Source organism: Phyllostomus discolor, chromosome 7 (genome assembly GCF_004126475.2).
Source record: "Phyllostomus discolor isolate MPI-MPIP mPhyDis1 chromosome 7, mPhyDis1.pri.v3, whole genome shotgun sequence".
In the NCBI taxonomy this organism is placed as follows: Eukaryota; Metazoa; Chordata; class Mammalia; order Chiroptera; family Phyllostomidae; genus Phyllostomus; species Phyllostomus discolor.
The window spans coordinates 79,783,799-79,810,920 of record NC_040909.2 but is presented as its reverse complement, the minus strand read 5'-3'; the positions used below and the strand labels follow the sequence as shown (position 1 = coordinate 79,810,920).

The 27,122-nt window shown below is 34.7% G+C and overlaps 1 protein-coding gene across 1 annotated transcript in view; it reads left to right on the top strand.

The window, feature by feature from the left end:
* Positions 1-24,334, top strand: part of IL7 (interleukin 7) — a 56,111-nt gene extending 31,777 nt beyond the window's left edge. The window contains 6 exon segments of the mRNA XM_028518730.2: positions 14,610-14,690; positions 15,712-15,843; positions 21,022-21,075; positions 21,200-21,201; positions 23,366-23,454; positions 23,457-24,334. Coding sequence (XP_028374531.2) covers positions 14,610-14,690; positions 15,712-15,843; positions 21,022-21,075; positions 21,200-21,201; positions 23,366-23,454; positions 23,457-23,482 — 384 coding nt within the window. The 3' untranslated portion in view covers positions 23,483-24,334.
* Positions 24,335-27,122: the final 2,788 nt, after the last annotated feature.

The following is a 27,122-nucleotide window of genomic DNA, read 5'->3' as shown; positions in this document are numbered from 1 at the left end:
TTTCTTTTCCAACTCTTCTGCATAAAAAAGCATTCTGGGGCCGCTTTTATTATGATATTATTTTGAAACATCATATTTGATAATATAGTCATTTTCAATGTTATTCTTGTGTTCTTTGCTTTATTCCTGGAGTGTTCTCTACAATGGATGACCATCAATTTTATTGAAGCATTGAACTTTCTCTTTCTGCTATTGTTTATAATCTATGCAGACATGCAATGTAAAGCATGCTATTTTATGAGTGTAAGTTGAATAAGAATCAAAGTGATAGTAAATTTCATTAAAACTAATTTACTTGGAGAAAAATGATCTAATCTTAATAAGTGGGTTACATATTTTATCTTTAAACATTTCTTGTATAAGCATACTTCTTTCAGACTACTTAATTTAAATATTCAAAATAAACAGATTATTAATAAAAAAACTAATTGCAAAAAAAAAAACTTGGGCTACTCTTGGTCATAAGAAAAACTGGGGAATTACCATAATTATACTTTGGTAGCCTCAGAACTTTAATTAATTTATTTATAGTTATGAATTAATAGTACTACATAGTCACCTTAGAACTTTAGCAAAAACTTTAGTAAGAAATATGTTTTGACTATTAAATTACTGTATTCAATATCCCCTCTTAAATGTCAGAGTGTAATTCATATATATTAATATTGTCATAAAAAAGAATAAATGCTAACACCAAAAGATTTTCCCTACTTACCCACTATCCCAACACTTGTTAGCTTGCAAAGTCGGATGAGAGACAAAGGAAAGGTAAGGAATGCAGGGTTTGATAAGGATGTGCTGTCTCTGTCTTTGCATCATGATACCTTCTGAAAACCTGTCTATTGAGAATGAACTCTCAGTAATCGAGAATATGAGGAATCGAGAATATTAGGACAAGCAGAGTTGAGTACACAAATGTTTGTGTGAAAGTTTTGTATGTGTTTTCTTTCCCCTAAATTTTGGTAAAAAACTTAGAAAATGATTATAAGTTTGGAATTAATTAATTGATCATTTGTTTCATAATGACCATTCCAAAATAAAGAAGCCTGTTTACATACTAAGATATCTCCAAATTGGAGTCGCTTCCTTTATTCAGTGGGACTTGTCCCAGATGCACATTTCTAGCAAGACAGAAAGTCTTACAAGCAGCCTTCCTTCGGATCCTTCTGTATTTTTCACAGCTTTATACCTACCTCCTTGCATTGTATTTCTCCATAATTTACATTAACTCATCACCTAATTTGATTTTCCAGGCAACATAGATAAGCATCATGATCACCCATACAATATGAGCACTTCCCTAGCATGTACTAATAATCATCATAAGGGAGAGTTGAAATTGTGCTACACCCCTGCCCAGCAACTCTTGATAGGTTACCACTCATTCTCTGCTAAATGCAGGGACTAAATGCAGAGAAGGACTAATACCTTCTCTGTGGCCATCTTGGAAGCAGAATTTGCTCCCAGTCTGTATTTCCAGTTTACTTACACTCTCTGCATTGACCCAGACTGCCTGCCCACCATCACAATAGAACTAGACCACTTAATATTTCCCAAAGGAACTTCACATTTTTGTACTACCATACCTTTGCTCTGTGTCCTCTCATTTTGGAATTTACTTCTGCCTCTGTCTTTCTCCCCAAATATTCACATGCTCACATTTAAGTACCCTTTAAGATTGAGCTCAGTCTACTTCATTCATAGACTGGTCAAAAGTAATCTTTCTTTATAGCATTCTATCTTTACAATTAAGTCAGTTATCACTCTATTTTATGCACAAAATATGAATGTTCACATATATCCAATAAATTTCCTAAGTAGACACATAATGAATAAGCAAAGAAAAAGGATTATAAACTATGTCATATGGACAGGGTTTAAGATTTAGAAAAGAATATATTTTCCCATTTTTCTTTTGTCTAGAAATTACAACCTCAACCCTTCTATTAAAATTTTTTTGAATCAAGTTCACATTACTTAGATGGCAAAGTTGGTGTAGTAGGAAAATGCATGGGCTTTGTAACTGGGCAAACCTATTTGTATATTAGCTGTGCATGTCATTAGTTTTCCTGCTTAGCCTCTTTGTGAATCTGCTTTGCCTGGGATTATGAAGTGTAATGGTGGAGGTGCCTGTTGTTGTGCTGAACACTGTTTGCACCAGTCATTCTAGGAAGAGGATATTCCTGGGATAGGAAATATGACAGATTTTTTTTTAAGGAAGAGGTGCTCTCCTGCCTTTGGAGCTGGAAATAAGTTGCTCTAAAAATCTAATTTAGGAGAGGAGCTTTCTTTTTTTATAAATCCTCATCTGAGGACATGCTTATTGATTTTACAGAGAAGGGAAGGGAGGGAGAAAGAGAGGGAAAGAAACATCATTTGTTTGCCTCCTGTACTCACACCAGTCAGGGACAAAACCCATGCATGACCCAGGCTGACTGGGAATTGAGCCCATGACCTTTTGGTTTATGGACGATGCTCCAACCAACTGAGCCACACTTGCCTGACAAGAGGAGCTGCTTTAATGCTCAAGGTGGACTTCCTCTGACTATATGAAGGTTGAGCAGGAGCAAGCCATAGATTTTCATTGGTAGAGGTAGCTCATCAGAAATGGGATTGTTTTCAAAGCAGCCAGAACCCAGGGTATAGGTTATGAAAGCCTCCGGGCTCAAAAAGGTATATTAGTGTGCTTCCAATTACAAGTAGCAGAAAATTGAACATAAATGAATTTAAACATTACAGAGTACTTCACTGGCTTACATAACTGAAAAGTTCAGCAGTTGAGTGCTTTCGGTTGTGGCTTAGTCAGAACTTCAATTCTATTTCTTTACAATATTTTTTCACTCTGCGTTTCTCTGTTTGTCACTTGGCTTCATGCTGTGGCTTTCCAGTAGCAACTAGAGGTTTTTGTTTTTGTTTTTGTTTTTGCTTCTTTCAAATCCAGAATAATGATAATTGTCTTGCCTATAAACTAATCAACCAAGCTCCTAGCTATACTCACTGGATTACTTTTGAGACAAGTTCTATGCCAAGGGAACACCAAAGCTCTGATTGTTTTAGACCATGGTTATTTCAGCCAATTTCTCTGGCAGGGAAGATAGGATAATCCTTATTATTTTAGTATCTAGGTATTGGACCCATTAAAGCCCAATTTAGGTGGGAGTGGAATTATGGTAGTTTAAAAAAAAAAAAAAAAAGCCAAACACTTTACTGCTAAATAATGGAGAGGGGAGAAGGGAGAATAGGTAAGGTGAAAAGAACTCTACAATATCCTCTAAAATAGGTGTGTTAGGGGTTCCAATGCCCAGAGAAATGCTTTGGTCTTAGTGAGGGCTATGATCTATCTCTACAAACAAAGTGGGGACATTAATGGTTGTCACTAGAGAAACAGCTTTACTCAGGAAACTGGTGATTTCATTCAAGTTTATCATCTCTGGAGACAGATTTTGACAGCAAGTTGAGAAGACCAAGTGGAAAAACTTGATTTTATTAAAGAGCACACATTAGGCAATACCATGGGGAATTCAAAAAATTCTTTGTGAGGAGTTAGGCTCCATCAGGTAGAAAATTAAAGACTTATAATGGCAATTTTCAACTGGTGTGCCACGAGAATTTTTAAAACATGCCATACCTGACTATTTAGTCAGAGGCACTGACCCCTCTTCCCTTACATTGTCAAATAAAAAAAAATGACAACAGTGTACAATGATAACTATCCAGTGTGAATGCCCTTTGTTGAACCATAAATATATAGGTAATATAATAGAGTTACATCTTATTGATCATATAACCTAATAAGTTGCATCCTATTTGTTAATTCTTGGTACCAAAAATTCTCATATGTAAATATAGGCACCTGATTTTTTCGAAAAGTAATTTCAGAGCAAAAAGAATAGGTAATTCCTATTATTATTTTTTGTACATCAATTAAAATTATATTTTTGTCAGATCAGCAAACAATACATTTTTTGATGTGCCACATAATTTTAGTAATTTGGTAATGTGTTCCATGAGATGAAAAAGGTTGAAAATCGTTGACTTATTATGAGTATAAAAAGAGTGACTTTATGTTGTAACCATCATAGACACACATGTAAAGTCTCCCATACAAAAGCAAAGACTTTATATAACTATACAACTATAAATATTATCTTTTTACCTCTCTCTGTTCTTCTCTCTCTTTCCTCTATCTTTCTATCTCTTTCTCTCACATACCTACACACACATATACATACTTACTATTCTGTGTATTTGTGCATAAATACAATTAAAAGTAGGTAATTGATACCATAGACAGAATCCAGAGAGATAATCTGTGAATAATAAATGATTCTCAAGAAAAGCTAACAAATGAAACAGAAGCCAAAATTCCAGAATTGAAGAGAGATATATTTTTGTGTTTTGAAAAAATAGTTTGTTAATTGTGAGTCAACAGTAGTAACAAGGGACAAACACTAGGATATACCAAGGAGAAATTTTTCAAACAACTTCTTTCTAGAAGAATAGGAAGGAAGGATTTCCAATAGAGGAAAATGAAATCAGGCTACCCTTCAACTTTTCATCAAATTTTACCTCCAGTTGACCAATTTCTACTGAGATTTGTGATAACAACAGCATGAATTCAAAATCCTAGACCTGGGCAAATTTCATTGAATATGCAAGAAAAATAAATATACAAAGAGTTCAGTAAGGATACAAATTCCTTATCTAAAACAATGAGGAAAACTTGACTGCAAGATTAGTCCAGTTGAACAATATATTAATAAATAAATGGTGAATAAAGACGAGTTATTAAATAGTGGACTATTTAGTGACATCTGGATAGTTATGGCAAATAAAACAACATTTCACCTAAAAACTAATAACATGCAAAGCATGTCATTACAGATGACTGAAAGTAAAAAAAGATGACATATTCCTCTTTTTTTAAAGATTTTATTTTTTTAATTTTATTTTTAGAGAGGGAAGGGAGGGGGAAAGAGAGAGAGAGAAACATTAATGTGCAGTTGCTGGGGGCCATGGCCTGTAACCCAGGCATGTGCCCTGACTGGGAATTGAACCTGCGATGCTTTGGTTTGCAGCCTGCGCTCAATCCACTGAGCTATGCCAGCCAGGGCCATATCCCTCTTTTTATATCAAAAGGACCACTAGATATGTTTAGTATTTATATTGAGAGAGAATGTAATTATACTTTTTTTGAAAATCACTTCTAAAAGAATTTTTTAATATACTAAACTTTATATGCCAAAATTACAAAACAAATTAAAAGGAGCATACAGAAATAATGAGTCATGGCTGGGTATCTCAGTTGATTAGAGCATCGTCCTGACACACCGAAGTTTTGGGTCAGTCCTCGGTCAGGGCACATACAAGACTCAATCGATGAATGAATGATTAAGTAGAACAACACATAAGTGTTTCTTTTTTCTTTCTAAATGGTTTTATTTCTCTCTTCCCTCTCTCTTTAAAAAATCAGTAAAAAATTAAGAAATAATGAATATCCGACAAATACAAATTATTTTAAAATATGAAATTAAGTAAGACTAACTGTATAAAACTTACATTATATGAGAGATTCACCTGGAAATAAAACATAGAAAATTTTTTAAATGTTCTAATGTAAAATGTACTGATCATTAAGAGACAAATAGCCTATGAGAGTAGATAAGAACAGGCTATTCATATGAAAGAAATGTAAATTGAGAATAATATGAAATACTTTTCTTCCAGGAGTCATAGAAATGCCAATTTAAATGGATAATGAAGCAAAATTGAAGGAATAATTGTCTTATGTCAGGATTGGTAAAAATTTAAATGGATAATAAAGTAAAATTTAATGGATAATTGTCTTATGTCAGGATTGGTAAAAATTTCAAGGTTGATGACATCTGGTGCTGGAAAAGATGTGACAAAATACACCCTCTTATTTGCTGGTGGAAGTGTGAATTATTTTTTGAAATAAATATATATTTTTCTTCAGAAAATTTCAATTATGGGAGTCAATTTTAGAGAAATGTAGGCACTAATATAAAAGAAGTTATGTACATATATGTATACACACACATACACACAGATACACACTCCTGTCTTGGTACAGTAAGTCCTCACTAATATCAGTGATAGGTACTTGCAAATGCAGAGAAATGACTGATAAGGAAACTGATTTTATTATATGCTAATTGACATAAACAAGAGTTAAGCAATGTCAACATAAGAAACATTTGAACATGTGGAGAATTTTTGTGAGTTTATTTGAGTCAAACTGACAATTGCTGGAAAGCAAAATTTCAATGGATTGAGAAATGTTCCAGAGAATGCTAATTTGACACCTTATTTTATACATTACAATCAAAAGAGGAGACATAAAGCAGTTACAAGAAATCCATTGGTGATAGATTTAGGGAGACAGGAGAAAGCAAAGCAGGGAAACCTCTGGGAAGGGATAAATATAAAATAGACATCTACTTTTTTACAGGGGTGGGTAAAGGATAGTTAACAGTCAACAATAAACATGATAACAATAAAGGATTAGGGGATTTGTGGTCTCAGCTTGTGCCCAAGTGTTTTGAGATAAGAGAAATTACCTTGACTATCCAGATCATAGATGCAAAAAGACAACAGAAGGGTTTAGTTAAGATAAAGTTTGACCATTGTTAGGGAATAATACTGACCTAGGACATGATTACCTGCCATGAATTTCTTTTAGTTAATGGGGTTTTTTTGTTGTTGTTGTATTTATTTCATTACCATTTTAAACCCCTTAAAGCTCATCCCTTTCACCTCACCCCTCAGCCCCCATGCCAGCCACCACCGCAATCACCACACTGTTGTCCAAGTCCATGAGTCTTTTTCCTTTTTGCTTAATCCCTTCACACACTCCCTGTTCTCCATTTCAGACCACCCTTTGTGATTACTTTAGGTCTATGAGTTTAGAAGGCTGCCTTGCAGACCTACCCTGAGCTTGTCCGGTTAACGTGTGGCCCCTTTTCTTCCACAGTTCCTGAGGTGTCTCATCAATGTTATAACGAAATGACATTATTTAAGGATTTGGTATACTGCCTTGTCTGGGTAAAGTCACCTTTTAAAAACACCTAAGATTTTTAAGAAATCAGTCTTTGTGGCTGCAAGGTTCATCACAGATTCAGTAATTAAATGACAGCATGTTAACCTGTTGATTCCCTGCCTGCCTATGTGAACAAACTTAGGAAGCAAGTCCTAAAAAAGAGTTTAACTTGCAAACTTTGTTTTCAAAGATATAGGGGTGTGTGTTTAATATATAAGTAATATACAATATAATATATTATAGAATGGATATGGATGCTGTTCCTATATATAAGTTCCTAAATATATAATATATATATAAGATATATATTATAGTGCATATTACACACATACACATCCCAGCTGCATGTATATGTATGGAGAATGCTATTTTAATTACTATAATCAGAGGAAAAGTGTATATGCATCTATTTTGAAGTTTTGATTTTAATGAAATCCCAATTATCGATTACTTCTTTATAAATCATGCTATCACATTTTGGGGATTTTCTTTTAAAAGCTACCACCATAGTCAAGGTCATCTATGTTTCTCCTACATTACCTTCTAGAAGCCTTGTTTCATGTTATAGATTTAGGACTGTGATACATTTTAAGTAATTTTTTGTGAAAGGTATAAGGTCTGTGACTATATTTATTTATTTTTGCATATGTATGTCCAGTTGTTCCAGCACCATTTGTTGAAGGGACTGTCTCCATTGCATTGCTTTTGCTTCTTTGTTCAAGATCAGTTGACTATTTTATGTGTGTTTATTTCTGGGCTTGCTTTCTGTTTTATTATGTATTTATCTATTATTTTGCCATTATCACAGTCTTGATTACTGTAGTTTTATAGTAAGTTTTGAGTTGGGTTAGTGTCAGTCCTTTGACCTGATCTTCTCTTTCAATATTGATTTGGCTATTTGGATCTTTTGCTTTTCCATATGCTAATTTTAAAATCAATTTGTTGGTATCCATAAAATAACTTGCTGGGATTTTTATTGAGATTGTGATAAATCTCTAAATCAATTTGGGAGAACTAACATCTTAACAGCATTGAGTATTCTTATTCATGAGCATGTACTCTCTCTCCATTTATTTAGTTCTTTGATCTTTCATCAGAGTTTTATAGTTTTCCTCATAAAGATTACACATATTTTGTTAGATTGTACCTATGTATTTCATTTTTGGGGGGTGCTACTGTAAATGGTGTGTTTAAGTTCAAAGTCCCACTTGTTCATAGCTGGTATATAGAAAAACAATTTTTTTTCTACTAACCTGTACTGCAAACTTGCTATAATCATTTTATTAGTTCCAGGAAATTCTGAATTTATTTTTTGATTCTTTTGGATTTTATGTATAGTTGATTATATCATATAGTAAAAAAAGACAGTTTTGTCCCATACTTTCTAATTTGTGTACCTTCTATTTTTTTTTTCATTGAATCAGCCAGGACTTCTAATGGGGTGTTGAAAAACAATGATGGGAGGAACATCCTTGCCTTGTTCCTGATCTTAGGAAAGCTTTTAAAGGATAATTTATCAGGGTACAGAAGTCTAGATTGGTAGTTGTTCTCTCTCAACACTGTAAACATATCACTTCTCTCTCTCCTTGCTTGTGTGTGTTCTGAGAAGCAGTTGGATGTAATTCATTCCTCCCCTGTAAGTAAGGTCCTGCCCCATAGCTTTTTTTCATGAATTTTTCTTAATCTTTGATTTCCTAAAGTTTGAATATGATATACCTAGATATAGGATTTAGGGCACTTCTCTACTTGGTGATCTATGAGCTTCCTTGTTCTGTGGTTTGGTGTGTGGCATTAATTTGGGTAAAATTCTGTCACTATTGCTTTAAATATGGCTTGTGTTCTTTTCCTTTTCATCCTAATACTCCCCTGTACATGTTATACATTCTGTAGGTGTTCAGCAGTTCTTAACTATTCTCCTTTTCCCCCCCTATATTTTTCTTTTTGCTTTTCAGTTTTGGAAGTTTCCACTGTGATATCTTCAAGTTCAAATATTCCTCAGCCATATCTAGTGTAATAAAGAGACCATTATTCTATTACAGCTTTTTAAAATCTGTAGCATGTCTTTATGATTCTTTCTTAGAATTCCCACCTTTCTGCTTACATTATTTTTCTTACATGTTTTCTACTTTTCCTATTAAAGCCCTTAGCATATTAATCATAGATTTAAAAAATTCCCAGTGTGATGATTCCAACATTTCTGCCATATCTAACTCTGGCTCTGATAAATGCTCTGTGCTTTCAGATTGTGCTTTTTTGCCTTTAGTAGGCCTTGTAATTTTTGTTGAAATGTGGACAGGATGTACTGGATAGAAAGATGTGTGGTAGTAATGTAGTAGTGGGTGTGGGGGAAAAGGAAGCAGTGTATAGTCCTGTGATTAGGTCCCAGTCTTTGATGAGTCGGTGCCTCTGGGCTGTAAATTGACTGGTGCTTCTCAGTACCTTCCACCCTGAGGTAAGACAGAATGGCTAGAGGGGCTGAGATGGGTATTTTCCTTACTTCAGATGTAGGTTAGTTTTTGGTTAAATAGTTTCTCCTGAGAATGGGCATTGTGAAGAACATAAGGCTCTAGCATATACAGAATGGTTCTTTTCCCCTCCCTCTGCCAGAAGCACAAAGGGATTTTTTTTTCAGATATTCACTGTGAGAAATGTATAGAATTCCAGTAGGTAAAATTTGGAGAAGTGTGCTTCCTACCCACAATGATAGGGTTTTGTTAGAGTTTTAATTCTCAGACTTGTCTACTCGGAGCCTCCAACAATTCATCAATTACATTTGGGGTCTCCCTACCACAGCACTGTTTCCCACAGAGGTTCCGGCTCCTGTAAATTGTGATTATCATATCCACCTCCTGTCTCTCCAATATTTTGGGTAACAGTTTTCCCTGTGACTGCACTCCTCTGATGGGTATAAGAAGAGTTCATGATTCTTCAGTGTGATGAAATGGTGACTCGTAAGCTCCTTGACTGTCAAACTGGAAACCAGAAGTCCCCCAAACAACTCTATCCTCATATTAATAGTTCTTAGGTTTATATAAATAAGTATAACTTAGTGTAATGGAATTGACTTAGTAAATATGCAACTCAAATCATGAGCATGAAGATATATGAGTATATTAGAAACAGACCAAAACTCCAGAAAAATAATTTAGCAATGAGGAGATAACCAACCTATATGATGCAGAGTTCAAAACACTGGTAATCAGGATGCTCACAGAAATTATTGAATTCAGTCAAAAATAGAGAATGAAGTGAAGGCTATAAAAGTGAAATAAAGAAAAATATATAGGAAAGGAAGGAAGTGAAAGGAAGGAAGCCAGGACTCACATCAAAGGTTTGGAATACAAGGAAGAAATAAACATTCAACCAGAATAGAAGGAAGAAATAAGAATTCAAAAAAATGAGGAGAGGCTTAGGATCCTCTGGGACAAATTTAAATGTCCCAATATCCAAATCATAGGGGTGCCAGAAGAAGAGGAAAAGCAAGGAATTGAAAACTTATTTGAAAAAATAATGAAAGAAAACTTTCCCAATCTGGCAAATGAACTAGACATGAAAGTCCAGGAAGCTCAGAGAGTCCCAAAGAAGTCATATCCAAAGAGAAACATACCTAGACACATAAATTACCAAGATTAAATGAGAGAATCTTAAAAGCAGAAAGAGAAAAGGAGACAGTTACCTACAAAGGAGTTCCCATAAGACTATCAACTTCCTAATTTATTGATTTCTCAAAAGAAACCTTACAGGCAAGAATAGGCTGGAAAGAAGTTTTCAAAGTCATGAAAAGCAAGGACCTATATACCCTAGATTACTCTATCCAGCAAAGTTATCATTTGGAATAGAAGGGCAGATAAAGTGTTTCCCAGATAAGGTCAAGTTAAAGGAGTTCATCATCACCCAAGCCCTTATGTGAAATATTAAAGGGACTTATCTAAGAAAAAAGAATATCAAAACTGTGAACAGTAAAATAACAACAAACTCACAACTATGAACAACTGAGCCCCCCCAAAACAAAAACAATCTAAGCAAACCTCTAGAACAGGAACAGAATCACAGAAATGGAGATCACATGGAGGGTTATCAGCAGGGAGGGGGAGGAGGGAGAATGGGTGGAAATGTACAGGAAATAAGAAGCATAATTGGTAGGTACAAAACAGATGGGGGGGGATGGTTAAGAATAGTATAGGAAATGGAGAGGCCAAAGAACTTATACATACAACCTGTGGACATACAAGGGGTAAGGGGAGTGCTAGAGAGAGGCTGGTTCAAGGCAGAGGGGGAGAAAGGGGAAAAAACAGGACAACTGTAATAGCATAATCAATAAAATATACAAAAAAAGATACTGGACTATATAGTTGAGCATGTTCAATGTGCTATGGCAATTAGTCAATATATTTTTACAGAAGGAATAGTGAGAATTGATCAACCTTAGTAAGTTGGTTAAATGGAGACCAATTAAGAGAACTTCTAAATATGTTCATGTGGCTGAACAGTAATCTATTCTATTATCCCTTCAAAATAACCATAAAATCAAGAAAGAAACACTACATACTGATACTAGCAAAATAAATGAACAAATGAATGAACACACAAATATTCAAATGAATACATAAGGAAAATAAAGAATTCGGACCACAGATTAATTATCCATGAAAGCAGTAGAAAATGCCAATAATTTTCTTCTTAACACTAAGAAAACAAATTACAAAGAGCTAAAATTGTATTATATAAGATGAAAGATAGAAAAAATTAAAGTGAGTTATCTAGATTTGGGAGTGAGGAGTAATAGTGATAAATAAAAACCAGAAATGAGTGCCCTATTAAAACAGGCATATGGAAGGCATGATGGAAACCTCCCCCCACCCACACAATACAAGACACATATATAAGAGGAAAAGTGAAATAAATAATCCATTATATACATAATTAGCATTTCTGAAGAACAGACTGTTACAATAGAAAAAATTCAAAGATATAATAAAATTGTTAAAATGAGAAAAGATGTACTAAAAAGTGAAAGGACATGTATTTTATGAACAGCTGATATAAAGCAATATTTTATACTGGAAACTATTGCAGTTCAGAGTCAGAGTGATCTCGGCTTTTCTGATTTTCCATATTCATAATAGATATGAAGAAATCTTCAAATATGTTAAGATGCCTATAAGAAACTATTATTGGGAAAGCAATTCTAACTGTTGGTTAGACCAAAAGATAGATATACAGGGTTCGGCAGAAGTAAGGCCTGCTTGAGTGTGGTTGGTAGGGTCATAATACAGTGTAATAATTTATAGTTTTAATTTGAACATTTCACCTAAAATGTCATATGGTGTGCTTGAGTGTGATATTGTTATGTTTTTACATCACATAAGAATTACATGCCTATGATTTTGTAATTTAAAAAGGGTGCATTGTTTGCACCAGACCCTGTAGCAGCTTCTTTCCAACTCCAGGATTCTGTAAATCTTAGTCTATGTCATCCTTCTTATAGGGCTCAAATGAAAACAATTTCAGAAACCAAATATAACAGTTGTATACTTATATTTAATTCATTCATAAAATGTACTAAAGTCAACTAGTTAATTCTAATTATGACTTCTATAGAAGTCAATCTTTCAAGTAAATAATAACATCTTTTTTTGTTGTTGTTGTTCAAGTACAATTGTCTCCATTTTCCCCCCACCACTTATCTTCGTATACTGTAGCAAACACTTGACAAATGAATCTGCTGGTATAACATTACTTTTCTGTATCTGCCTAAAATGAATTTTATTAAATACCAGGAGTAGTGGTTTAACCAGTATAGCTTTTCAAATATTCATGAGTCATGCAGTTTGTTAAAATGCCCCAAGAAACGTGTACCAATTCTGTGACATTTTCATACAATATTTTTGGTAAATTGGAGGATATCAGAGATTTGCTGCACATTTGTCTATTTTTTTAAGAAGGATGGCATAGCAAAAAAAATGAACATATGTGTTATCAAAGAGAAATATATGTGTGATATATTCTCCTGCTTGGGGTTAAGTGGAAGTCAATAAGAAGATAATAGACAAATAGTAGTTCTCCACTGCCTTTTCAGGAATGTGTATAAGGGCAACTTTGGGATAGTTATAAAGAATATATGTGTTGCCCTGGCTGGTGTAGCTCAGTGGATTGAGCACAGGCCTGCGAACTAAAGGGTCATGGGTCAATTCCCAGTCAGGGCACATGCCTGGGCTGTGGGCCAGGTCACCAGTAGGGGTTATACAAGAGACAACCACACATTGATGTTTCTCTCCTCTTTCTCCCTCCCTTCCTAGCTCTCTAAAATAAATAAATAAAACCTTTTTTTAAAAAAGAATATATGTGTTTGCACTAGAGACATTTGCAGTATGGCTGGGGTGGTTTCCATTAACAAATCTGTTTTTAAAAATACACTTTTCCAAAAGTAAAAAGTGATATAAAAATGTCTAATACATATAGCATCCACCCTTCATATCAAAAGGCACAAGAAAGTGGGACAGTGTTTTCTTATCTTTGTTTTCATATAAGATTTGGTAGAGGATCTTGCACATTGGCCTACAGTAAGTGGTGAAAGTTAAGTGAATGATTATGTGTTCAAACACTAATTCCTGCAAGAAAAACGCATAGTCTATTCATTTAGGCTAGGATGAACCCAGAAACCATCTATGCTTTTCACATGTGATAAGTGTAATGCATTTCCTGAGAGTCAGATGAAGGAAGATTAAAAGCCCATGATTATGTCCTCATTACTCTACCTCTTACCCTATTTTTTGGTGACAGCATACTAAGACTGCTTGAAGCTCTGAAAGCTCTGACTGCATAGACTTGCCAGTTTGCCAGGCAGACCTAGTCCAACCTTGTGCATCAGAGAATCTGAATCCTTAGGAAATTCTTCCTAATATGTCCACTAAAGTTTTTGATTCAGGCAGCCCCCCCCTCTTCAAATACTACATTCCTTAGAAACGAAGTATGAGAATGTACCAGTTTGCTTCCCCATTCCTGCTTTACAATATGTACACCTTCTATTCCATTGTTTCTTAGCAAATTTCTACCTCAAACATTCTAGACAAGTTGAATTGTTAAAAATGCTACAGAATGACTTTCTACTTTATGCTCACTCTCAAGAGGATTTCCCTTCATTCTAATGTAAAGTGCCCTTTTTTACCATTTGATAGTGACAGAAAAATTGGACCAAATAACTGCAAGTACATCTCAACTCCAAGACCTCAAAATTTATAGTATTTTCTGTATATAGTATAACTTCTAAAATAGGTACTTTTATTTTCCCAAATGAGCCAGATTCTTTCAATGATTTCTGGGATTAAATGTGGAGTCCAGAGAGAGCTCTAAGTCTGTGAGGCTCTGTGTATATACTTGTTTATTCTTTAACTTTAGAAAACCATTCTACATGCCTTGTCAACTAAGCCAAGCTAAAGTTATTTTCCTTAAAATGTACATATAACTACCAAGTTCATTGTTATTTATAATTATTTCTTATTAGAAAAGTCCCCAGTTTAATCATTTAATTTTATATTATTTATTACAGGAACATATAAGAGAAAATGCTAGTAATTGCCTGAATAATGAACCTAACTTTTTAAAAAGGCATTCATGTGATGATGATAAGGTAATGACGATTATTTGTAGTTTATATCTCATTCAAATTTGACTTCATAGAAGCTGATATATTTTTCTACCCGTTAGATAATTATATTAACTATATTAATAACAGATTCCTTTGGTTCTAACCAGACAATTCCTACTGATCTATTAAGTTATACTGTAGTCTTCTGTGCTGATCTTATATTTATTTATTTAATCATTTCATGTTTACTTATAAAATGCTAGAAGAATTGCTGAATTCGATGACACACATCTGTTTTATATGAAATCTTCATGTAGTAAAAAGCTTGTTAGAGTGATTACACACATGAATATAAGTCATGGGCATAATTTAGTTGTAGGCATTTAGAAAATTTTTTCATTATTTTCTAATCTTCACATCACTACCACTTGTACTTGGTATAATAATACAATCTACAAAGCTTTTAACAAAAATTGGTATGATTTCTTTCAACAAAAGCCAATGTAGTACTAAATAGTTTTTTTTAAAAGACTCATAATAGCTGAGTTAACCTCATGGCATCTAATAGTTTATATCTATGTTATTTTTTAAAATTTCCATAATTAAATTAAATGCCTGAAAAACTTGTTTAGATTAATATGACCCTTTATTTTCCTGTTACCAGCTATTCATCCATAGCTAAAAGGTGAAAGCATAACAGTAAGAAAAGCCACACATACCTTTCACTGTTGTCACTTCCAGAGGACCTCCCTTTTCATTGTTTAAAATTAAATTTGTTATGTGTTCACCCACAAGTGATAAGATCACACATATATAACACGGAAAGAGAGTTTAAAAAGCCAGCTAATCATTAAACCAAGTTCTAGGCTCTTCAGGCTGTCACCTAGGAGCTCAGCAGTTTCAGTCTAGTTACTTGTCAGTCATGTGATTAACTGGAATAGAAATCTGGGTGGAGGTAGGGCATTATTTAGAAATAGGGTTCTGGCTTTAGGATTTTAAGAATGCTTATCATTTCTTAATATTTTATTTGAATCACAGCCCTTCTGGTTTTTTTCTGTAATAGGAAGCTACGTTTTTAAAAACTGCTGCTCGCAAGTTGAAGCAATTTGTTAAAATGAATATCCATGAGGATTTCAAGCACCACTTATCAGTAGTTTCACAGGGCACATTAAAACTGTTGAACTGCACCAGGAAGGTAAGCTGAGGACTGTTTACTTTGAACAAAAATACAAACTATTCCCATGGTAGGATATTATTGTTCTCTGGTGATCCATTATCATAGAATTCTAAGTGCTTATTATGACAAAGTTGATATACATTTACTCAACTCTGGAAGAGAACAATCTCAACTTGGAAAGTACCTATTTATCTCTTGGCTAGAGCAAATCAGTAGATTTTAAAAGGGGAATAAAATGCATGCTTCAATGCCATGATAACTTTCAAGGAGGCTAGTGGGATGAGTTAGGTGGGGAAAGGTAAATTTTTATCTTTAAAACTTATTAATAATTTTAATCCTGAATGTATAAATTTATAAAAACATAGTCAATAGAATTGGTAATAAATGTATTAACAAATATCTTTCTATGCTAATACTATGTATATATATATATATACATATGTATTTATGTATATATATACACATACACACACACACACACACACATATATATATATATACCCAGCAATTTCCTCTTTCTTTGTTTTAATAATTTTGATAAGTACATGGCTATTTTTTCCCCACTTTCCTGATAGTGGTTGTTAAGCAAGTAAACAAAATTTGGAAGACATTATCTTGAGACTAGACAACAGCTTCTTCATCTATAAAATGGAAGAATATAGTTTCTACATTATAGGATATTAAAGGCTTAAATAGCAAAAGTGCTTATTACTTCATGCAAAGTGCTTAGTGTTGAAGATTTCAATAAATGTTTTATTATTACTATTACCCACCATCTTCAGGAATTTTACCAGCTGCCACACAAAACCAAAAGATTTCTTATGATTGCTTTTTAGAAATGTTTAAAAAATTATGATGGAAAAAGGATTGTATATTATTTTTTAATGCTAAAGGTTGCTCACAGAGGGTAAAATGGTGAGACTGTTTTTGAGCCTTACTGTCACTAATGATTAAGATAATGTAGGTTGAAACATTCATTTACCATGCATTCTGTACACGACAATGGTCAGTCTCCTTTTGGTGTCCTGGATTTGCCAAGGTTATTTCCCATTTTGTTCCCATTATGTTAGTCCCTTATGTGTTATTTCTATGCTTTCTATAAATCTGATCTGTCCTGATCTCCATATTTGTCAAAGCCAAGCTCAAGATTCATGAAGTCTTCATAGTCTAGCTTACCAGCTCTTAATCCTTACTCATAATGATTTCAAACTACTCTTTAATGCAGCAATGGCCAATAGATTCTATGTTGCTTACACATCCAATTGGTTGGTAGTGACTGTTGGAAACACTGAGTTGAGTATAGCCTCATGTCAGGGCTTAACTGAAAAACTGCAGAACAAACTAATAATATCACCTCTTGACCAAGGGAGGGGTAAGGGTTATGGGTATATTATATACTTCCAGTTCCTTATCTCATGTGTTTAGCTTTGGATGGATCACCGTGTTCCAAAATCATATCAAGAATGAAAACCTAAATAATTTATTCTTGAAAGCAAATAAAATTATGTTACAAAACTAACCTAATACAGTCCATTTTTCTTAAAATAATAAGGTGAGATAGTAAAGATAGTCAGCTACATTGAATTTCTTTGTGAGTCAGGCCTGTTATAAGCACTTCCTATTGTTTATTTCATTTTGCTTCTGATGGGTAAAGCATAATAATATTTATGGTTAGGATTTAACAATTTTAATGATTACTTTGTTGTCATGTTGATTAAAATTCTAGTTTTGTCTCTGTTACTGTACCCTTCTATATTAGTTTCTCATACCTCACAGCCATTAACACAGAGCTGGGCATAGTTGTAAACTTGTGGATCCAGGGTATTCAGAATGTTACAGAACACAACAAGGGGGGCCTGGGATGATATACTATTATTGAAAGAAGCCCCGGGTCCGTTATGTCCGCCGCCAGAGGAAAGACGTCTCTCAATGCCAGAGATTTGTGAAAAGGAAAGGAAACGTTATTTAATGCTATATACAAACTTAAAGTAGTGACCTAATGTCTTCACCAAAATCCCAAAGTCCCTTAAAACACCCACAAACACACAGTCTTTCCTTCCTTCCCCCTTTGCCCAGTCCAGAGTACCGTATCTCAGGAAAGGAAATAGAAGTCCACGGCTTAGGCAATCCTCTGGTTCTTCCCAGTTAGTACTCCCTCTCGACTGGGAGACCTCCCTGGGTGCCCCCCGGCACCCTCGGCTGAGTCACTGGGATCTCTGCTAAAACCAGGTGGTGGTTCCCCCTTCTAAAGCTGTGGGGGCCCCACTCTGCCAGGCCGCATGGTTCTCTCCTCAGGGCTGCCGCGTGGTTCTCTTCTCAGGGCTGCAGGAGTCTACACTCCGTCAAGTCCGCGTGCTTCTCCTTCTCCTCTCAGGGCCAAGGGAGTCTTCACTCTGCCAAAGCTGTGAGGTTCTCTCTTGCAGGGCTGCGCATACCCCTCCCCCCCAATGGCTGCTGCGTCTCGGTTTAAATCCTGGTGCCAATCTTCCTCTGAAGCCCCATTTCCGGCTCCTCTCACAATTGGCTACAGCTGCCAGATTCCGGGCAGGTGTGGCCCTGTGGTGTGGAGCCAATTCTCTCCAGGCTCTTCTGGATCTTATTACAGATCCCTATTTGAGGCTACCCTCTTGGCTGCACCCTGTTACAAGAAGACTAACAACTTCTCTTGCTTTTTCCTTTTTTTCATGTAGGCAGACCTCAGACACAGTGGGGGTTTGGTTCCAGACTGCCACAATAAAGCGAGTCACACAATTATTTTTATTTTTTCTAGTGTATATGAAAGTTCCGTTACAGTATACTATTACAGTATACTATACTTATAGTAGACTATTAAGTGTGCAATGGCATTATGCCTAAAAAATATACATCCCTTAATTTTAAAATACTTTATTGTTAAAAATGTTAATTATCATCTGAGCCTTCAGTGAATCATCATAATATTTTGCTGGTGGGGGGTCCTATCTTGATGTTGATGACTCCTGACTGAACAAGGGTGGTTACTGAAGGCTGGGGAGGCTGTGGCGGGCCATGGCAATTTCTTAAGATAAGGCAATGATGTCTGCTACATTGACTGACTCTTCCTTTTATGAATGATTCCTCTGTTGCATGTAATATTGTTTGATAGCATTTACCCACAGTAAACTTTTCAAAATTGGATCAATCTTGGCTTTATTAACTGAGTTTATGTAATATTATAAATCCTTTGTGACATTTCAGCATCTCCCCCAGGGTAGATTTCATTACTACTTATCTACAGGAAGCAACCCCTCACCCATTAAAATTTTATTGTAAGATTGCAGCACCTCAGTCACAACTTCAGGATCTCCTTTAGATTCCAGTTCTGTCGCCATTTCTACCACATCTGCAGTTAATTTGTCCACTGAAATCTTGAACCCTTCAAAGGCATCCATGAGGGTTGGAATCGACCACTTCCAAACTTTTATTAATGTTGATATTTTGACCTGTTCCCATGAATAACAAATGTTCTTACTGGCCTCTGGAATGGTGAATCTCCTTCAGGTTTTCAATTTATTTTGCCTAGATCCATCAGAGGAATCACTATCTATGAACCTATAGCCTTTTGACATGTATTTCTTTAAAAAATAAGACTTGCAAATTGAAATTACTCCTTGTTCTATGGACTGCAGAGTGCAAGTTGTGTTAACAGGTATGAAAACAAATTAATCTTGTTGTCCACCTCCATCAGAGCTCTTGAGTGACAGGTACATTGTCAAAGAGCAGTAATATTTCAAAAGGAATCTTTTTTTTTTCTGAGCAGTAAGTCTTAACAATGGGCCTTATATATTTGGCAAACCATGTTGTAACAGATGTGCTATGATCCAGGCTTTTTTGTCCATTTATAGAGACAGGCAAAGAGATTTAGCATAATTCTTAAGGGACCTAGGGTTTTCAGAATGGAAATTGAGTACTGGCTTCAACTTAAAGTTACCAGATGCATTAGCCCCTAATAGAAAGTCAGCCTGTCCTTTGAAGCTCTGAAACCAGGCATTGACTTCTCCTGTCTAGCGATGAAAGTTGTAGATGGTATTTCCAATATAAGTCTGTTGTATCTACATCGAAAATCTGTTTTTCAGTGTAGGTACCTTCATTATCTGAGCTAGTTCTGGATAACTTGTTACAGCTTCTACCTCAGCACTTGCTGCTTCACTTGTACTTCTGTGTTAAGGAGAGGGACTTCTTTCTTTAAACCTTATGAACGAAACTCTCCTAGCTTCAACTTTCCCTTCTGCTGCCTCCTCACTTCTCTCAGACTTCATTGAATTGAAGAGTTAAGGCCTTGCTCATGATTAGGCATTAGCTTAAGGAAATTTGTGGCTTATTTGACCTTCTATTCAAGCCACAAAAACTTTCTTCATATCAGCAATAAGGCTGTTTGCTTTCTTATCATTCGTATGTTCCCTGGAGTAGCATTTTTAATTTCCTTTAAGGATGTTTCCTTTGCTTTCACAATATGGTTAACTTTGGTGCACGAGGCCTGGCTTTCAGTCCATCTTGGCTTTCAACACGCCTTCCTCACTAAGCTTACTCCTTTGTGTCTTTTAACCTAGAGTGAGAGAAGTGCAAATCCTCCTTTCACTTGAACACTCAGAGGCCACTGTTGGATTATGGCCTAAATCAGTATTATTGTGTCACTGGAAATCAGGAGGCCCAAGGAAAGGGAGTGAGACAGAGGAATCGCTGGTCTGGAGCAGTGAGAACATACACACATGTGTCAGTTAAGTTCACCATCTTATATGGGTGCAGTTTGCAGCACCCCAAAACAATTGCAATAATAACATGAAAGATCACTCATCACAGATCATTGTAACAGATATAATAATAATGGCAAAGTTTAAATATTGAGAGAATTACCAAATTGTGACACAGAGACACAAAGCTGACTAATGTTGGAAAAATGGCACCAATAGACTTGCTCAGTGCAGGGTCACCACAAATCTTCAATTTGTAAAATAAAGCAATTTGTGAAGCACAATAAAATTAAACAAAATAAAATGAGGTATGCTTGTATTCTATTTCTAAATGAAATTAGTATTCTGCCATACTAACAATAAATAATTTAAGTAGATCCTCAAAAGATTAAATGAGTTGAGAGTAATACATGAAAATTAGCAATTACATTAATGGAAAAGAGATAAAAATTAATATTAAATGTTGTAAATGTCATTTTGTTTTAAGGATAAAGAAAAAAAACAACCTTCCTTGGGTGAAGCTCAGCCCACTAAAAATTTGGTGAGAATAATTGTATAATTTCCTTTCTTCATTAGCTTTTTACTTACCTTAATTTCTTCATTTTCTCTTTGAATTTTCCTTTTTATGGTTGGTGTTGAAAGTATTCATTATAATGTTAATAAAGGAGTAAGAAGTTACTTCTTAGAAATTGGAGTCCTTTAAGCTTTTTCTTAAAAAAACCCCACTATTTTAAAATAGAAGCAGCTAGGGGAAATATCAAAGCATTGATTTTTTAAAAGCAACAAATTGAGACATGACTACTTAATAGGCAAAAGACATGAGCAAACTATATAAGAAAATGTAAACCAGAAAATAAGCATGTGAAGAAAGGAGCCATCCTTGTTTGTTAATAAAGAAATACAAATTAAAAATGAATAATCCACTTTATACCTATTTTATCAGTATAGAGTATACAACATATATATGTGAATACTCTATATGTCATAATTTATATTAAATATTTATACTAGTAAAGTATTGTGTATTATATAGCAACATAAAAATATGAATGAAAAACTCATAATTAATATGATTAAACATTAATGCTATAAATATCAACTAGGAAAGGACATATAGATATAAACACCCCTGGTTCATAAGACTGATAGGTTTTTCTTTTATATTTTCATTTTTATTATCGTCATTTGACCAATAGATACATGGGAACATGAAAATTCCTTACTCCTCTTAGAGAAGCAGAATGAGCTTGCTCACCCTGGGACTCAGGAACCTAGGAATTCCACCTAAAGTGGCAGACTTGAATTGAATACACGAGCAATATAATACAACAATGGCTTCTAAGACATTTGGGTGGTGGGCACACAGTGCAATATGCAGATCATGTGTCATAGAAATAAATGTACACTTGAAACCTATATAACCCTATTAATCAATGTCACACCAATAAATTTAATAAAAAGAAAGAAATAAAGGGCATGAGAATAAAAATAGAAATAAAATTTGGAAGGATAAAAAAGGGAGTTACTATCTGTCTTCTCAGGATTACAGAAATAAAATCATGGTTCTCTGTTTTTGTCTTTTTAATAAATGTTCAATCTTGGTCTCTGAGGAAAAAGTCATGAAATTTTCACATCTATGTATTTCAAATCTGTTAAGTCACATAAACCTCAATTTATTCTTTTAAAATATTGTCCTGGGACCCTCATTAAGAAGTCTATAGATTCTTCTTCATATTTACCTTTGATATCTGGTTGTCTAATCTTTCAAATGGATTATTTAAAGGCCAAAGTTAATCCGTTACGAATAAATACCTAAAAGAGATCTGAACCTGTGACTTAAATAGAATAGCTGAGCTCAAGACCCAGTCATCATACTTGACATATGGACCATGGCAGCTTATGTACCCTCTCTGCAGCTCAGTTTTCTCATCTATGAAAAGAGGCGAAATCAGCAACACCTTAGAGAAGTAGATAAAATGAAATTATGTATATGAAGCACTGAGCACAATGCCAACTCAAAAACACCCAGTTATTGGATGTACTAATTCCACTTCTCAGGGGCTTTTAGGAGTATAACCAAGTATACGCAATACTACTCCCCTGTAGTCTCTTCCATGTGAGATATCTCTTGCTGCATTTTCTGTAGGTTGTACAGGTAACAGTTTTTAAGATTTTCATCAGGAAATGAGCAGGTGTCCTCCATACTGTAGTGCAGACCAGACTGTTGGGTGGACCTCAGGGCACAAGCTCCATCAGGTAGATCCTAATTAGTCATCTTTGTCAAAATACTCTGCATATTTTCAGTGTTAACTATTCCTTCCACAAAAAATACATTTGTTCATATTACAAAACTTTTTAAAGTAATTTACAAATATTGTTGTCACAAAGTTGAAACAACATTCTTGTCTCACTGTTGCAGCCACCCAACGCAGCTCTTTAATGAATTCTAGATCTTAAACCACAACAACCACAACTACAGTTAGCAATCATAGCTTAAAAATATCGCCCTGGCCTGGCGTAGCTCAGTGGATAGAGCGCAGGCTGCGAACCAAAGTGTCACAGGTTTGATTCCCAGCCAGGGCACGTGCCTGGGTTGCAGGCCACGGCCCCCAGCAACCGCACCATTGATGTTTCTCTCTCTCTCTATCTCCCTCCCTTCCCTCTCTAAAAATAAATAAATAAAATCTTTAAAAATATATCATGCAGATTCTCCTTTTCCATGACACTAAATTTTCAGTAGAACCTACATGATGAGAATTAAAGAAATGCATAGTTGGAAATGTGTATATTTATAAAAATGTGACTTAAAACTTTTTTATGTATTTCTGTAGGAGAGAAAAAATCTTTAAGGGAACAGAAAAGACAGGAGAAATGTGTTTCCTAAAGATACTACTAGAAAGAATAAAAACTTGTTGGAATAAATTTTGAGAGGCACTAAAGAACATTGAAAAGTACAGTGTGACAATATAAAAACGGTGTGAACTTTAGTTGTGTCCTTCAAGAACTGATCTGCTCATGCAATTTTTTGGAGAAGAATGCCTTCTAGAAATTATTGAATTTGTCCTGGTAAGAATGGGTTAGGGCAGTTGAGGAAATACTACTGTGGTACTTGAAGATGGACTTAAACGATGGAAACTGAATGCTGCAGTCAATGAACTATTTCATATGTACGTGGACATAGATCAGCTGGTGTTAATTTTATGCTGATTTTTGTAAGATGTAAGGTATTAGCTGCAATATTAATATTTAGACCTGTTAAATTTCAAAAGAAATTAAAATCTGTGATGTATATAAAGGTTACAAGACTTAAAATTAACATTGCTTTATTACTAAAATATTTTATGGCCTCCAATGTATCAGTATACTGCAGTAAGTGTGGAAATTGTTGTCATCTGTGCTAAAATGTTTCAGAGTTAACAGTGAGCTATGGATAATGCCCATGCAAACACGTCATTTATCTTACTTAAAGCAGCAACATAAAGGAGTACAAGATGTTAAGAGAGGTATCAAGACATGTAATTAATATGAATGTATTGCACAGTGCCTGTAGTAAATGGCATAGCAAATGCTTTAAAATGAAAATAAAAAATACTTTCACAAAATAGGAAGTCATCTGTTCTAAGGATGCTAAACCATAGTACTGAGTTCTTCTGTCATTTACATGTAATAAAACATGTCTAAATGGAGCTTTCAATTTGGGAAGTGTACTTTTAAGAGAATAATATATGTTTGCCTTTAATTAATAGTATGTGTATATTTAATTTTAACAGTATATCTGTATATTAAACTATTTTCATACAGTATTACAAACAATTGCTTACTTTGGACAACATTTCTCCTTTGATAATAAATGACCTATGTATTAACACTGTCAGATTCACTTATTCACAACAGGATTTTTTTTCTCAGTTTTATTGGGAAATAATTGACATACATCATTGTGTACATTTAAGGCATATCGCATGATGATCTGATTTACATATATTGTGAAATGATTAACACATTAGGTTTAGCTAACATCCATCTTCTCATATAATAAAAAAAGGAAAAATATTTTCTCCTTGTGATGAGAACTTACAGGATTTACTCTGAACAACTCTCTTATGTAGTATACAGCTACATAGGTTAGCTATATTCATCATCTTGTACATTATAGCCCTAGTACTTAGTTACCTCGTAACTGGAAGCTGTACCTTTTGACCACCTGCCTTCAATTACCACCTCCTGCTACCCTCTATGTCTAGCAACCTGTCTGATCTCTTTTTACATGAGCTTTTATTTTAGTTTCTACATATGAGATCATATGGTTGTCATTCTCTGTCTGATTCATTTTACCTAACTAATGCTTTCAAAGTCAATCCATGTTGTCACAAGTGGTAGAATTTCCTCATTTTTATGGCTGAATTTTATATAAATATATAAATATATGTATCTCATATATACACACATATATGGTATATATGTATATGCACATATGTATACATATATACACATACATCTATATACTGTCCAGAAAAAGTCCAGTCCTGGTTAATGTAATGGGAACAGTTTGAGTGACAAGGAGAGTGGACTGGAATGTGTGTGTGTGGACAATGATGACTTCACTGTACTAATTAGTGGGGGCGGTAGATGCTGCTGAGTGAGCATGTGTATGGTGTGGCCATTGTATTCAATATGACTGAGAGAATAGAGCAATGTATCTGCATCAAATTTTGCATTAAGCTGGAACATTTCTCTGTGGAAACTATTCAGATGGTCAGAAGGACACAGCTGTGGGTAACTGGTGATTGGCAGCTTCATCACAACAATGTACAGCTGTGGGTAGCTGGTGATTGGCAGCTTCATCACCTCATGCATCATGTCTCATGCACAGTTTTTAGGCGAAACATCAAGTCCTCAGAAACATCTGAGGGTGGCTCAGCCCTCCTATAGCCCAGATTGGTGCCCTGTGACTTCTTGGCTTTTCCTCAAATTAAAATCACCTTTGAAAGGGAAGAGATTCAGAGAACTGTGTAAAGTCCAAGGTGCCTACTTTGAAGGGGATTGAGGTGTCATGGTCCTATGTACAATGTTTCTTGTATCTTATCTTTTCAATAAATGTCTCTGTTTTAATATTACATGGCTGGATACCTTCTGGATATATGTATATAATCTTACAACTTCATCTATTCATTGGTAGACACTTAGATTTTTCCCACGTTTTGGCTATTGTGAATAACGCTACTATGATAGGGATGCAGTTATCTTTTGGAGTTACTGTTTCTGTTTTGTTTTAACATATTTCCAAAAGTGGAATTTCTGCATCATATGGTAGTTGTTTTTAATTTTTTAAGGTTCCTCTATAGTGGCTGAACCAAATTACATCCCCAGCAACAGAGCACAGGTGTTCCCTTTTCCCCACATCCTAGCCAGCATTTATTACCTCTTGTCTTTTTGATGATGGCCATTCTAATAGGCATGAGGTGATATTGCCTCATGGTTTAAATTTGCACTTCCCTAATGACTAGTTACCCAACAGGATTTTTTAAGATTTTTAATGTTGCCCCACTATTTGATCTCTTTTTTTACTGAGTATATATAACCTTTAATACCATATTGCCAAGAATGTATGAGACCAATAACTGTACTATTGTGTTTTGCATAAATATTTTTTCACACTTCAGATTATTCCTCCAAGAATTAATTTTATAAATAAAATTACTAGGTTATGAAACATGAATATTTAAAGGCTTTTAAATTAAACTTAGTTACCTTATAAAAAGTATTATCAATTTATATTTCCACTGTGAGTGGATAAGGTCTTTCATCATCATGCCCCATGGAAGTTTTCAGTTTTATTATAATTTAAGGTTACTGATTTGATGAATCAAATCAACACTTCACTGTTGAGTGTACTCAGCACTACCAGCACCCTCCTCATATTCCCAGCCTAATTGTTGCAAATTCAAAATTGTATAGAAGCTGAGGTGCTTGGACAAAGAGAAAAAAAAACAAAGTAAAAGTGAAGAGTTATGTAAGATAACACTGAATGGAGGGAAGTATCAGTAACCTTTCACACATCGCTGTTTCTCGGTCATCTGGATGGTGCAAGTTGCCCACATTTTACAGCTCAGGCGGACTCACTACACACACATCATTCCCACGGCCACTAGCCTTTCCGTCCAAAAGGTAAATGCAGCTCCCATACACCCCAGGCTTCCTCCTAAGCATTGGGACAGGGAAGAAAAATAGAAAATAAGGAGTGGCCTGCTGTTTAACCTGTGATAAGAAGCTTCATTTCAACCTTCTGCATCATTTTGTTGGCAACTTTATAATAAAGTTCTGTTAAATCCTTTTTGTCCTAAGTTGTAATTGCTTACACATCAGCTTCTTCAAATAAATTACAGAATATATCAACTTCACAGCAAAAACTTGACATATTATTTCTCTTGATTTTTAAGACTTCACACATGAAGACCACATAAAGGATATTCAAAATGTTTATAAATATAAAGCTTTAGCTTTGTGCATGTTAGCATTATTAGTCTAAGCGATTTATTTAACTCCTGTTTAAATAGATGTCACTCTCACATTGTCCTGTTGTTAGGC